At 43.9% G+C, this 15848-nt stretch overlaps 1 protein-coding gene across 4 annotated transcripts in view; it reads left to right on the plus strand.

The window, feature by feature from the left end:
• Positions 1-15848, plus strand: part of vps13c (vacuolar protein sorting 13 homolog C) — a 298634-nt gene that overhangs the window by 176774 nt on the left and 106012 nt on the right. For all 4 annotated transcript variants that reach the window (XM_080216043.1, XM_080216044.1, XM_080216045.1 and 1 more), the window contains 5 exons: positions 2635-2939; positions 4605-4752; positions 6589-6730; positions 8819-8952; positions 15132-15301. In XM_080216043.1, coding sequence (XP_080072169.1) covers positions 2635-2939; positions 4605-4752; positions 6589-6730; positions 8819-8952; positions 15132-15301 — 899 coding nt within the window. The remainder of the gene's footprint in view (positions 1-2634; positions 2940-4604; positions 4753-6588; positions 6731-8818; positions 8953-15131; positions 15302-15848) is intronic.

Below are 15848 nucleotides of genomic sequence, written 5' to 3' on the forward strand. Positions count from 1 at the left end.
AAAATAACAACACAGATTTATTATTTTTTTATGGGACATGGGCATCGCTGGTTGGGCCAGCATTTATTGCCCATCCCTAGTTGCCCAAGGGCAGTTGAGAGTCAGCCACATTGCTGTGGCTCTGGAATCACATGTAGGCCAGACTGTGTAAGGACAGTAGATTTCCCTAAAGGACATTAGTGAAGCAGATGGGGTTTTCTGACAATCGACAATAGTTTCATAGTCATCAGTAGATTCTTAATTCCAGATGTCTTTCATTGATTCCAGGGATAGCGGGACTGATGTATGAGGAGAGATTGACTAGGTTTTTGCTGGAGTTCAGATGAATGAGGGTGGATCTCTCAGAGACTTATAAAACTCTAACCGGATTAGACAGGGGAGATGCAAGAAGGATGTTCCCAATGGTGGGAAGTCCAGAAGCAGGGGTCACAGTCTGAGGATATATGGTAGACCATTTAGGATGGAGGTGAGGAGACATTTCTTCACCCAAGGAGTGGTGAACCTGTGGAATTCAGTACCACAGAAAGTAGTTGATGCCAAAACGTTGAGTGTGTTCAAGAGGCGGCTGGATATAGCACTTGGAGCGAATGGGATCAGAAGTTATGGGGAGAAAGCAGGTTATTGAGTTGGACGATCATTCATGATCATGATGAAAGGCGGACCAGGCTTGAAGGGCCGAATGGCCGCCTCCTGCTCCTATCTTCGATGTTTCTATGAACTCAAATTCTACCATCTGCCATTGCTGGATTCAAATCCGGGTCCTCAGAACAAGCTGAGTTCTAGTCTAGCGATAAGACCACGAGGCCACTCATTGCCTCCCCCTACTATAGAGCAGAAAATAAAATGAAGCAGGAACCTGTGAAACACCCCAGTGGCCTGGCCTTCATAGCGAGGGGGATTGAATATAAAAGTAGGGAGGTCTTGCTGCAGCTGTATAGGGCATTGGTGAGGCCGCAGCTGGAGTACTGTGTGCAGTTTTGGGCGCCGCACCTGCGCAAGGATATTTTGGCCCTGGAGGGAGTGCAGAGGAGGTTTACTAGGCTGATACCGGAGTTGAGGGGGTTGAGCTATGAGGAGAGGCTGAATAAACTAGGCTTGTACTCGCTAGAGTTTAGAAGAATGAGGGGAGATCTCATTGAGACGTATAAGATGATGAATGGGATGGATAGGATAGAGGTGGAGAGACTCTTCCCGCTCAAAAAAGACAGTAGGACTAGGGGGCACAGCCTCAAGATAAAGGGGAGGCGGTTTAGAACGGAGTTGAGGAGGAACTTCTTCACTCAAAGGGTGGTGAATCTCTGGAATTCTCTGCCCGTTGAAGTGGTGGAGGCTGCCTCGCTAAATATTTTTAAGAAGCGGGTTGATGGGTTTTTGATAAGAGAGGGGATTAAGGGTTATGGGGAGAGGGCGGGAAAGTGGAACTGAGCCACAACAGATCAGCCATGATCTTATTGAATGGCGGGGCAGGCTCGAAGGGCTAGATGGCCTACTCCTGCTCCTATTTCTTATGTTCTTATGTTCTTATCACCATCAAATCATGTGACCATCTCTTAAAGCAATCATACAATCACTTAAATATAAAACATCTCTCCCTCTTCTGTGAACATGACAACAAGTTACTCTGATTTTATGCATAGGATCATGAATACTCCAGATTTCATCCAATTTTTCAGTGGTCTTTTCAGATGTGGTAGATCTCATGATAAATTCTTGCCATTTTGAGTGTGCGTCAATTGTGACTAAGAACATGTAACACTCAAATGGACCAGAAAAGTCTACATGCACTCATTGCCAAGGCATTTCAGGACACTCCCAAATGTATAAAGGAGACAACGGTGGTGTATTTCTTATTCATGCACAGGATTGACATTCTCCCACTTCAATCTGAGCATCCGGAGTTGACCATCAAAAATAACCAAGTGCTAATTCCTTCATCCAGATCATTCCAGGATATTCTTCGAGTAGTTATTCAAGAACTCTTCCACACAGACTAAGAGGAATGATCTATTGGATAAAGTTTAAAGTTTGTTTATTAGTGTCTCAAGTAGGCTGACATGAGCACTGCAATGAAGTTACTGTAAAAATCCCCTAGTCACTACACTCCGGCGCCTGTTCAGGTACACAGGGAGAATTTAGCAGGGCCAATGCACCCACCCATCATGTCTTTTAGATTGTGGGAGGAAACAGGAGCACCCGGAGCGATCCTGTGCAGATGGGGAGAATATGCAGACTCCACATAGACAGCATGGAGTCTGTGCGTCGTTTGCTGGGTCACTGTCTTTGTGGAGTTTGATGCAGCAACGCTGGGATGTTAACATTTTTATTCTCATTTTGTTAATCTTTCCATGGCATCATCTCTGCCTATCTCAGGAACCTCCTTTATCTGTGAATGCTTCTGAGAACTCCAACTCCACCTTCTGTGCATCCCTCACATCTTTCAGGCATGATTTGTTTGAACAAGGTGAACAGATAGCAGCACTCTATACTAGACTTGTGGCACAGTAAAGTGTTGATTGAATAAGCTGTTGTGACAGTAATCCCATAATCACCTACTTAGATTTTTATCTGCTTATCTATAAGGAGAATTTTTTTGTGGCTTTTAAAGAAAACTAATTTTTTTTAAATGTCCAATAGAACTTCTTTGACAAGTTCCAAGCGGCAAAGGAGGCGTTAAGTGCAGCCACAGCACAAGCAGCAGAGAAAGCAGCCTCCAGCGTGAAGGATTTTGCTCAGAAGAGTTTCCGGTTAGCAATGGACATTAATTTGAAAGCTCCAGTCATCGTCATCCCCGAGTCCTCCAGCTCGATGAACGCTGTGGTAGCAGATTTGGGTTTGATCACTGTTCAGAACAGATTCACTGTGATCTCTGCTGAAGAGTGCACACTGCCACCTGTGGTGGACATCATGGAGGTTCAACTAACGCAGCTGAAACTCTCTCGGTATGATACATTTGGAATAATTGATTCTGTAGATGTAATCTAACCTGCATGGGAAGTGATCACCTTTCTCCTCTGACCCTGATGTTTGACAGATTCAGAATGTTCTTTCTTACTAATCCTATATCGGTGCATTAGGTAGAAATGCCGGAGGGTGATTAATCTATTTGGAGTTCTATGCAATTTGGGGCAGAAAGTTAACTTTGCTTTTCTAAAAATTGTTTAAATAATCTAGCATACCAATTCTATGAATGAACGATATTCACAACTTCCATTACGGAGTTGTGCAATAAGATTGGTTTCGCAAAGGCAAAGAATAATTAGCAGTGTGGAGAGGGAAAGAGATGATCATGTTTGGCAATTGACAATTTAGTGATTTCATCATAGAAATCATAGAATCCTTACAGTGCTGAACGTGGCCATTTGGCCCATTGAACCTGCACTGACAATAATCCCAGCCAGGACCCTTAACCCCTTGTATTTACCCCCTGACAATAAGGGAGAATTTAGCATGGCCACTTCCCCCAACATGTACATCTCTGGACTGTTGGAGGAAACCAGAGGAAACCCACGCAGACGTTGCGAAAATGTGCAAGCTCCACACGCTGACCTAAGGTTGGAACTGAACCCAGGACCCTGGCACTGTGAGGCAGCAGTGCTGGCCTCTGAACTGCCCATGGGAACATGTAAGCCACATTGTGCGTGTCTACTCATTTAAAATTGAGTATTAAACTAGTGCTGATTCCATGGGAAAATAACATTGATTCATAGATTTACTGAATTTGGGCAGTATTTGCCAGACGTTAATATATTTGGACCTATGGTTGCATATTTGTGCAGTGCACAAATGTTTGCTTAACAAATTGCGTCAAACCTTCAGTTAAAAAAAAAATTGATAACATCGCTGCCTCTGGTAGGATCTGATAGCTCGCAATATTTTAATTAATCCAAATGTTCTGAACAGCACCCAAGGTGAGTTGAAAATCCATGGCCAGAGTTCCCTGGCTGTTCACACAGGTGGGATTCTCCGTTCCCGCTGACGGTGCATCCCTGCCTGGGGGTTCCCCCCCCCCCCCAATATGGGGTGACGTCAGTGAGAATTCCCGTTGACGGTGGCAGGACCAGAGAATCCCACTGCTAGCAAGCAATGTGCCACTTCCTGGTGACTGGGAGAATGGAGAAAATCGTCCCATATCTCTAAGTTATTGTCCCTCTGCCACATTCCAGTGATCACTGTTGATGCGTCTATGAAGTAAATATTTTCAAGCCTTCTGCTTTTGTTGGATTATGCAGGAGTTTGGGGAGTTTAGTTCCCTGTTGCCTGCTCCATGGCAGTGACTCGGCCAATCAGTGTTGGCTTGCCAACCAATAAGCACTCGTTTCTCTTGTGGTATAAATTGTTCTGATGACGAAATTTGACCTTGTGTTTGTTTCTGATGAGTGCAAGATAGAAAACTGCAGTAACCTGTCTATTTTCAGCAATAATGAGGAGGAATTTGCGTGTGTCTACTTGACATCTGCTCTCCAGCATTAACATAAAGTAGAGATTCTATGTGTGTGTGCTTTTGCTAATTGCGAATCAACGATTTTGCATTCTCTCCCTCTGTTGGAGAGCTTTTGTAAGCTATTCTGTACTGGTGTCTAGGATTCTGCATTTTCTTCTTTCAGAACGATCCTGCCGATAGATTCAGCACAGCCTGAATTTCAGATTTTACAACCAGTCAACATGCTGCTGACAATAAAACGGAACCTAGCTGTAGCATGGTATCACCAAATCCCTGGCATTGAGATAAATGGAGATCTAAAGGCAATGAATGTAAGTTTATTTTTCTGAGGGTACAATCAGATAATGAAAGTGATTATATGCGCACGGTTATATACACATCATTGAATCCCTGCTTTATGTTCACAATCCTCTCTGACTTTCCCCTCTCTGACACGATGTGACCAATCCTTAGCAAAGACCTCAGTTTCATCCTCTTGTTTCCCACCTCAGGGAATTTTGAGCCTCTCACTGATGCTGAACTCTGTTTTCCTCACATCCATTCCTTTGACCGGAGTCTTATCCTGCAGTCTCTTACCCTTTCTAGATCTTTTCAGTGAAAGCTGCCAATGTGGCGTCAGCATCTTTTTCTCTGCTCCCTTCAATTATTCTAACTATCTCCCCCTAATTTTGGAGCACTTAATTACTTTAGATCCAGCATTGTCATCAAATCTGCTGTTCTTGTTTGACCTACAGACCGCTATCTATTAGAGGTGGAACATCAACCTTTAGACACCACCTCTTCCAAAACTAATGTCTCTACCACTGAACATCAAGCCATTGTTTCCAAGACTGTCCCTGACCTCATCTCCTGTGAAGAACTTGCCTCACACCTCACCCCAAACTTCTGTTTCCTTTTCAAGATCCTTAAACAGGAGTGTCCTGGTACACTCATTTTTATTTGTAACTCAACTTTGTTTTTTTCTCCTGTCCAGTCTCTTCACAACTACACATGTGACATCCTCTGCCAAATAATGGGCCGACACAGAAGTTAGTACTCCTCGCTCACAGCACTAGGGACCAGGTCTGTTCTTGGCTTGGGTCACTGTCTGTATGGAGTTGGCACGTTCGCCTTGTGTCTGCATGGGTTTTCCACCAGACGCTCTAGTTTCCTCCCACAGTCTGAAAGACGTGCTGGTTAGATGCATTGGCCGTGCTAAATGCTCCCTCGTGTACCCAAACAAGTGCCAGAGTGTGGTGACCAAGGGGATTTTCACAGTAAGTTCATTGCAGCGTTAATGTAAGCCTACTTGTGCCACTAATAAATAAAGTTCTCTGAGCATTGAGAGTCTCTGGAACTCTGTTCTTCAAGAGACAGTAGAAGCAGAGTCTGAATTTTAAGGAAGAGCTCGGTAGATTGTTGATTAACTCGGGTGAAAGAGCACTGGCTCGAATGCGGACTGGAGATCAGCTGTGATGTTGCTGAATGGCAGAGCAGGCTTGAGGGCTGAGTGGCCAACTCTACCTAATTTGAATGTTTGTTGTAAAATAAAACTTTTCAGTTTGCCTTCAAATCTCTCCATAATCTTGCCTGCCTTGTATTACTGTGGAACCACCTCCTATTTTGCAGCCTCTGCTGTGCACTCCAATCTTTTTGTATTTTGTGTTTCTCAGCTCCCTTTTATATCTAATCCATTCTTTACCTTCGGAATGAAACTTGTGCTATATTGATAAATATTTATTCATAGAATCATAGAACCCCTTCAGTGCAGAAGGAGGCCATTCAGCCCATTGAATCTGCACTGACTCGCCAGTAGAGCATCTTAACTAGGCCAACCCTGCCCCTGTATCCCTGTGCTGCCCCATCCCCATAACCCTGTGTATTTACCATGCCAATCCAACTAAGCAGCACATCTTTGGACTGTGGGAGGAAATTGTAACACCCGGAAGAAACTCGCGCAGATACGGGGAGAATATGCAGGCTTCAGTTAGACAGTGACCCAAGCCAGGAATTGAACTCAAGTGCCTGGCACTGTGGGGCAATAGTGCTAACCACTGTGCCACCATGCTGTCCTGTTTTTAACATCAGACATCAGATTTGGCTCTGACAAACTCATGAAAAGCAAGATATTGATGGTTGGTTTTCTTTGTCTTTTTCTTTGTTTGCAGGTTACAGTTAGTCAGGATGATTTGACAACCCTTCTGAAAATTCTGTTGGAAAATTTTGGTGAGGCCACAGGTGACCAGGGTGTTGCAGCAGTGTGTAAAGACTCCAACAAAGTTGCTGTCTCCGCAGCCAGCCTGTGTGAAGGTACTTTGTTATGAAAAAGCTGACACTCTCGAGAGCTGATTAAATAGTTGTGGTTTTTACTTTTGTTTTATTCATTTACAAATGTGTCTGCCTTGGTATTTGTTGTCCATCCCTCCTGAGGAAGCCACCTTCTTGTAACCATTGCAGTCTGTGATTTTGCTCTCAGTTTTTGTAGCCATGTGATGCCCGGCCATTTCATCGGGAGCGGGTGAACCAGATTTCTGTGGGTCTGGATTGAAATACAAGTCTAGGCTGGTTAAGAGAGGCAGATTTCCTTCTCTAAAGGGCATTATTGAACCAGAAGGAGTTTCACAACAATCAGTTGTTTCACGGTCCCCACTACTGACTCTTGATTTTCATTTCAGCTTTACTTAGTTAACCGAATTTAAATTTTCCTAGCTGCGGGCTGGAATTTGAACTCCTGTCTCTGGATTATTTGTCAGGTCTGGATTACAGCACCAGTAACTTAACCACTAAACTACTGTATTTTACCAATTCACGTACATTCTAAGAGCAACACACACAATGTGGTGCATCACGTTATATCATTTAATATTTGTTATATACGTGGCACAGTGGTTAGCACTGTTGCCTCACAGCACTAGGGATCCGGGTTTGATTCCCAACTTGGGTCACTGTCTGTGTGGAGTTTGCACCTTCTCCCTGTGTCTGCGTGGGTTTCCTCCCACAGTCCAAAGGTGTGCGGATTAGTGGATTGGCCATGATAAGTTGCCCCTTAGTGTAAGGGGGACTAGCTAGGGTAAATGCATGGGGGTACGGGAATAGGGCCTGGGTGGCATTGTGGTCGGTGCAGACTCAGTGGGCCGAATGGCCGCCTCCTGCACTGTCGGGATTCTATGTAGCTGTCCAGCCCAGTAACACCTGATATTGGTTGATCACCATGCAAGCCCTGATTGGCAGCCAGGTGTTTCTGCTCAGGGAAAGAAGGAAAGAATATTAATCATTTTCTTCCTGAGAACTCCCAAAAATACCAGCTTGGAGCTTTGATGCTCTGATTGATCAGACTTTGTCTCTCAAGATGCAATTGGAATGTGGACCCAAGGAAACTAAAGATAGAAAAGGAAGACCAAAATACATTACGTCCAAACATATTTTTTTTTGCCAGTTATTTCTTCTCGAAGACTATGCCTCTCAGGGTATAAGTCTGCAGGTATAGCAGCTCATCAGTACCTATGTGAGTCCAGAGGTTTTGACAACACTCTTGTCCTTTGGTATCTGGTTCTGCCCTTACCTCCTGTGTAAATTATCTATCTTCATCAGTGTTAGGATCTGGAGTTCTGACTGTAACATTTCCTTCCCTGATCAATACGTTTTGGGTTAATCATACGTAACTATGATATTTATGTAAGATCATCAGGGAGAAGATCATCAGAGATGAGTCCAAAGAGTATTACATTTTTATCACCGAAGGGAATCATGTCAAACCAACAAATATAGTAGTATTGCTGTGATCCACTCAAGCAAGTTCTTGGATTGCTTATCTTCTCAAACATTTCAGAGCTGTTTATATAATATTGCAATACACTGACTGTAGGGAAAGCAGCCACCCCGGGTGGATGGAGCGGCCGCCTGGGTGGGTCGAATGTTAGAATTATAATAGCAGGGTCCCAGAAAAGCCATCAGATGGATGACAACTCGATTTCTAATTGATATTTGTTGTGGGAATATTAGGCCATTCTTCAAGGAGCACTGCAAGATCCTTACTTCACCTCAGAAGAGGCCAATAGGACCTCTGTTCAGTTTCTTAAGGTAGAGAAAATGCCTTTGACAATGGCACACTCCTCAATACTGCACTAAAGAATCAGTTTTGATCCTGACTTTACATCAGGAGTTTTGAACCCATTACCTTCTAAGCTGCTGGCAAGAATGCTGAGGATTGATTCAAACCAACATAAAATTAGGCTGAAGTAAGGAGGGCAATTTCCACTGGTTGGATGAAATACTTCCTTCTGTGACATTAGAGATCGGTGAGATTTGTTACTCGTTTTGATGCCCATTTGTTGTAACTTATAATGAGGGCATTATTCAATAAGCTGTTACTGGCTGAATTCTGTGTTTAATTTATAGGTTGTCCACAACTGAAAGCAAGTGATTCTACCCAGATAGAATCTGAAGATAAATCTGAACCGTATGAGACCCTGAAGTTCGATTTCAAATTTGAATCACTTTCACTTGTGCTGTACACTGAGGATCTGAAACAGGTGTGTCAGATTTGCTTCATCAGTCGAGTATCTTTCTTTTAAATCTTTCAATGTTTGTAGAAGCAAGAACCTTTCCTGGAAGAAAAGTTTATTTTTCCACAAGAAGTGAACAAAGATCTGGTTTCCAGTGGGGTACCATAAGCATAGACACAGGTCAAGGGAGGTGTAGGAAAAATACATTGTTAAGATGGCGGCGCGGGCTCGTTGGGTCGTAGGGCCTGTTTCCCGTGCTGTTTTGTTCTTTGTAAGATCAGAAATGATATGAAGATGCCGGCGTTGGACTGGGGTGGGCACAGCAAGAAGTCTCTCAACACCAGGTTGAAGTCCCAGCAGATTTATTTGGAATCATGAGCTTTTGGAGCACTGCTCCTTCATCAGGTGAATGGAGAGTTGAATTGACAAACACGGCATACACAGACAGAGACACAATTGCAGGTTAATGGTTGGAATGTGAGTATTTCCAGGTACACACAGTGCAGGTGGAGAGAAGCATAATGGATTGGGCTTGCAAAATCTTACTAATTGTCCTGGCTTCACCCAATTCACACCACTTTAACCTGTGATTATCTTTCTTCAGCTGCATTATCTGTACTTGTGAAGACTTGATTACCTGTAAAGACTCACATTCCAACCATTATCTTGCAGTCGAGTCTGTGTCTGTATATGCACCATGTTTGTGAAAGCTGCCTCTCCGCTCACCTGATGAAGGAGCAGCACTCCGAAAGCTCATGATTCCAAGTAAAACTGTTGGCCTTTAATCTGGCATTGAGACTTCTCACAAAGATCAGAAAGGCGGGTTATACAATTATCTTCTGTTTTCCCTAAAGGAACACATTTAGCTGAAGCTGCAGTCCAGATAATCAGCTCATTCTCACTTATACTCCTGCTGGTCTGGATGAGGTTATTAAGATTCCACTCTTTTCCACCACTCTTTACCACCAAAAGCAGCTTTTATAAGCAGTTCCATGTCCCTAGAAATTAAAATTTACAATCTATTTGGCAAAGGAGTAATAATTTTAATTTTTTATGTGTCAGAAGACTGCTGCAAGTTCTTTTATCCATTCCAAAATGTGATAGCTATCACACTGTGATTTGCCAGTGTCTTAAGAACGTAAGAAATCAGAGCAGGAGTAGGCCATCTAGCCCTTCGAGCCTGCCCTACCATTCAATAAGATCACGGCTGATCTGAAGTGGCTCAGTTCCACTTTCCCGCTTTCTCCTCATAACCCTTAATTCCCTTGCCTACCAAAAACCTATCTACCCGTGTCTTAAATGTATTTAGTGAGGTAGCCAAATATATTTAAGACACGGGTAGATAGGTTTTTGGTAGGCAAGGGAATTAAGGGTTATTGGGAGAAAGCGGGAAAGTGGAACTGAGCCACTTCAGATCAGCCATGATCTTATTGAATGGTGGGGCAGGCTTGATTTCTAACATTCTCAATCTTGTCTTCAAGTCTCTCCATGTCCTCTCCCCTCTGTTTTCGTATCTTCCTTAAGAAGTCTCACGACACCAGGTCATCCATATCTTCCTCCGGCCCTAAAATGCTCTAATCTCTTTGCTCAAATTCTAACCCCCTGTGCAACTGTAATTTTATTGATAACCGTGCCTTCTGTGTGGGTGGTAAGCTGCATTAATTCTCTTCTGAGCTCCTCTAAGACACTTCTTAAAACTCAGCTCACCTGATAGGTATCACCCTTTTTGGCTAAAAATATTTGATATCTGTTGGTGAGATACTTGAGGTGACGTTTAGACAAGTTGAAGTTTAGACAATACAAGATTCATGAGACAGGTATGTAACTTTATTTAAACCAGCGACCGCCAGGAGTTCATCAAAGAGTTGAGTAGCTCTGACATAGAGCAGCAAAACTTCGCCGATGTTTTTGTTAGATTCAATCAAAAAGAGATCAATTATAGTTTTTTCTTATCACTCATTCCTCTTTTCAGTGACTTTAAATCAGTCATTTTCAGCGTACATAAATCACCAATAATACATGTCAAATACTTTAGCCAATCGAATTCCATCCCTCAACTATTAATCCACGAAATCTGGAAGCTGACTTCTGTCTTGGCTGACCCCATTCCCCAGTTGCCTAATAGCCTAAGGCGCTTAGCCTAGAGTTCAAATAAATGTTCTCACAGGATCCCTTAAAGGTCACTGTCTAACCAGACTAACTTGTGACACCATTGGGTACCAGTCTCATCTTGACCCGACAGGGAGTAAACCCAATTCATGAAATGTGATTAAATGTTCTGTGTCCCTTCCATCTGAAACCTTACTGATAAATCTTGCATATTTCCAAGGTTCAAATATTCTCTCGAAATGTGGCTTTGCCCTGATGACTTTTGCCATGATGCCTTGCAGTAAAATGCTTTTTGACTAAAGTGAACAATATTCCTTAAAATCAGTTGTAATATATTCAATATCAACACGTGCCTTCAATCATAATTACTTGTTTGAATCAATTACTGCATCTCGTGTGTAAATTGCTTCTCGTTAGCACAAACTTATTTTAGAAGTCATTTAACTGAATATTGCTAGTTCTGTCAGTGCCTTAATGTGTACTAGTTTAAAAATCTTACCACTCCATTAGGGGTTGCACTTACTGTATCACTCCTGTGGAGTGCCTTGGGCACTTTTACTATGTTAAATGTCCTATATGAATGTGTTGGTCATCATTTAGACATCCAATAGCTAGAGTTATTTACAGGTTAACGGAATTGCTCAAAACAGAAAACACATAGAACTACAAACACAATGTTTTGCTTCCGTAAGACTTGAACTGTTCCGCAATCTTAGTTCAATGGGTAGTGACTTCCATGAAGCCACCTTGTTGTGAAAATGAAGAGTCAAAGCAGAGGACCAATGATAAATATGACCAGTACCTCCTGAAAGTTTTGAGCCTCCAGAGTCAAACATCAGCAAAATAAGAACATAAGAACATGCCATCCAGCCCTTCGAGCCTGCCCTGCCATTCAATAAGATCATGGCTGATCTGTCGTGGCTCAGTTCCACTTTCCCGCCCTCTCCCCATAACCCTTAATCCCCTCGCTTATCAAAAACCCATCAACCCGCGTCTTAAAAATATTTAGCGAGGCAGCCTCCACCACTTCAACGGGCAGAGAATTCCAGAGATTCACCACCCTTTGCGTGAAGAAGTTCCTCCTCAACTCCGTTCTAAACCGCCCCCCCCTTTATCCAGAGGCTGTTCCCCCTAGTCCTTTTGTCCTTTCTGAGCGGGAAGAGCCTCTCCACGTCTATCCTATCCATCCCATTCATCATCTTATACGTCTCAATGAGATCTCCCCTCATTCTTCTAAACTCTAACGAGTACAAGCCTAGTTTATTCAGCCTCTCCTCATAGCTCAACCCGCTCAACTCTGGTATCAGCCTAGTAAACCTCCTCTGCACTCCCTCCAAGGCCAAAATATCCTTGCGTAAGTACAGCGCCCAAAACTGCACACAGTACTCCAGCTGCGGCCTCGCCAATGCCCTATACAGCTGCAGCAAGATCTCCCTACTTTTATATTCAATCCCCCTCGCTATGAAGGCCAGCATCCCATTTGCCTTCCTGACCACCTGCTGCACCTGCAAGCTGGGTTTTTGCGACTCATGCACAAGGACCCCGAGGTCCCTCTGCACCGTCGCCTGCTGCAGTTTTTCGCCATGTAAGTAATAATCCTTCCTACCATTATTCCTACCAAAGTGGACCACCTCGCACTTGCCAACATTAAATTCCATTTGCCATTTCCTGGCCCATTCGCCCAGCCTATCTAGATCCTTCTGCAGACTCTTCACACCCTCCACACAATTTGCCGTTCCACCAATCTTGGTGTCATCAGCAAATTTCGACACCATACGCTCGGTTCCCTCCTCCAGATCATCTATATAAATGGTAAATAGCTGAGGCCCCAGCACCGACCCCTGGGGCACTCCACTCGTCACCAACCGCCAATCCGAATAGCACCCATTAACCCCCACTCTCTGCCTCCTATTTGACAACCAATCCTCTATCCACGCTAACTAAGATACTAGTCATGTCCAGTAAACTTATACAGCTCAGAAAAGGCCCTCCGGCCCATTGAGTCTGAACCACCGATAACTATCATCAAAGGCACGACTAATTCCATTTTTCTACACTTGTTTCCATACCCTTGAATGTTATGATATTTCAAATCGGCGCAGTAGCACAGTGGTTAGCATTGCTTCTTCACAGCTCCAGGGACCTGGGTTTGATTTCTGGCCCAGGTCAGTGTCTGTTTGGAGTTTGTACATCCTCCTAGTGTCTGCGTGAGTCTCCTCCCACAGTCCAAAGATGAGCGGGTTAGGTTGATTGGCCATGCTGAAATTGCCCCTTAGTGTCCTGAGATGCTTAGGTTAGAGAGATTAGCGGGCAAAATATGTAGGGGTATGGGGGTAGGGCCTGGGTGGGATTGTGGTTGGTGCAGACTTGATGGGCCGAAGGGCCTGTTTCTGTACTATGATTCTATGGTTCAAATGCTCATTCAAATATTTTGTAAAAGTTATGAAGCTCCCAGCTTCTACTACCTTCCCAGGCAGTACATTCCAGATTCCCACCACCTTTTGTTTTTTCTTCTCAAATCCCGTCTGAATATCCTGCCCCTTGCCCTAAAACTATGTTGCCTTGTGATTTACCTCTCAACCAAGAGGAACTGCTGTTCCCTACTCACCCTGTGCATACCCCTCATAATCTTATACACTTCAATCATGTCCCTCCTCAGCCTTCTCTGCTCTCAAGAAAACAATTTGGGACCTTTGCTCTTTGTGATATATATAAATGATTGGATGAAAACATAAGTTTTAGTAAGTTTGCAGTCAACACAAAGATAGATGGATCGTGTAGAAGGTTGTCAAAAGATACAGCAGGGTATAGCTCAGTTGCAGTTATTGTTGGAGAAACAGCAGGTGGAGTTTAATGCAGACAAGTGGGAGGTGCTGCACTTTGGACGATCAAATGTTATGGCTAAGTACACAGTTCATGTCTGGACTCTGAACAGCATTGATGTACAGAGGATCTTGGGGTTCAAATTCATAGCTCCCTGAAAGCAGCACACAAGAGATAGGGCGCTAAAGAAGGCGTGTGGCCTGCTTGCTTGCTTTTATTGGTCGGGGCATTGAGTTACAAGAGTTAGGATGTCATGCTGCAGTTTTATCAAACTTTGGTTAACAAAGAACAAAACAGCCCGGGAAACAGGCCCTTCAGCCCAAAGAGCCCGTGCCGCCATTTTAACATTACGAGTCCCCCCTCCACCCATGACCCTTATCTATGCTTATGGCATTCCATATTGAGGGAAAACTAATTTAGGGACAATTTATTACACCAATCAGCCTAATAGCGCATCTTTGGGGTGTGGGAGGAAACCGGAGGAAACCCACGCAAGCACGGGGAGAATGCGCAAACTCCTGCAGACACTGGCCCAAATCCATGTGTCTGCACAGCAAACAGTGATAGTGGTTAGGCCGCACTTAAGAGTATTGTATTCAGTTCTGGTCATTATGCTATAGGAAGGATGTGGAGACTTTGGAGAGGGCGCAGAAGATGTTTACCAGGATGCTGCCTGGATTGGGGGATATGAGCTGGATAGACGATGGTTCATTTCTTTGGAATGGCAAATGCTGAGGGAAGACCTGCGAGAAATCCATAAAATTATGAGGCATAGATAGGGCTGACAATCTTTTTCCTATAGTTGAAATGTCTAATACGAGGGGGAAATTTAAAGGAGATGAGAGGGGCAGGTTTTTTTGCACGGAGAATGGTAGGTGTCTGGAACGTGCTGCCGGGGTGGTGGTGGAGTCAGATACAATAGGGGTGTTTAAGGGGCTTTTAGAGAAGCGCATGAATATGCAAGGAATAGAGGGACATGGACCAAGGGCAGGCAGAAGGGATTAGTTTAATTTTGTCTGGTTTGGCACATTCAACTTAATCATTCTACTTTATGTGTACACTCTGCAGAGGGTTCCATTTTCTGCCATTGTATATCATTGGTGCAGATGGATATGCAACGCAGTGATGCACTAACCTTTTGCACTTCGACTGATATTTGAGCTTTTTGGTGTACATGCTTGAAATCCACAGCTTCCTAGCTGGAAAGCTGTTTTATTGAGAAGGCCAGTCCGCAATCGCTTGTAAAATGATTCTCTTTATTTTGCCCACTGAAGACCACTGACCGTCAGCAGCGCCTGGAAAGTGCCCGTCTCGGCGAGTTCAGGCTGCACCTCACCACAGCCTCAGGGATCATGTTCACAAACGGGTCGTTGAATTTTGACGTTAATCTCACCACATGTACACTGGATGATCTAAGAGAGGGGATTGAAAAAGTTACACACAGGTGAGAATGAATTAATGATCTCTTTAAATCCTCCGATTGTACTAATCGCAGCAATCATTACCAATGCCATGCTTTTTGCCATATAATTTTTTTTTTTAAATAATGGGGCGGCATTAAGTACTTTTTTAACTAATGGGGTGATGGGAGGCGCAGTGGTTAGCAGTGCTGCCTCCCACTGCCAGGGACCTGGGTTCAATTCCACTCTTGGGTGATTGTGTGGAGTTAACACCTTCTTCCTATGTGGGTTTCTACTGGGTGCTCAGGTTCACTTCCACGGTCCAAAGATGTGCAGGTCAGGTGGATTGGCCATGCTAAATTGCCCCTTAATATGACGGCATGGTGGCACAGTGGTTAGCACTGCTGCTTCACAGTCTGGAAGTCTTAAAGCGCATCAAGGTAGATAAATCCCCGAGACCTGATGAAGTATATCCCAGGAAGGCTGTGGAGGAAATTGTGGGTTCCCTAGCCGAGGCATTTGAATCATCGATAGTCACGGGTGAGTTGCCTGAAGATTGGAGGGTGGCAAATGTTGTGCCTTTGTTTAATA

Source organism: Carcharhinus amblyrhynchos, chromosome 32 (assembly GCF_965287045.1).
Source record: "Carcharhinus amblyrhynchos chromosome 32, sCarAmb.v2.hapA, whole genome shotgun sequence".
Lineage (NCBI taxonomy): Eukaryota > Metazoa > Chordata > Chondrichthyes > Carcharhiniformes > Carcharhinidae > Carcharhinus > Carcharhinus amblyrhynchos.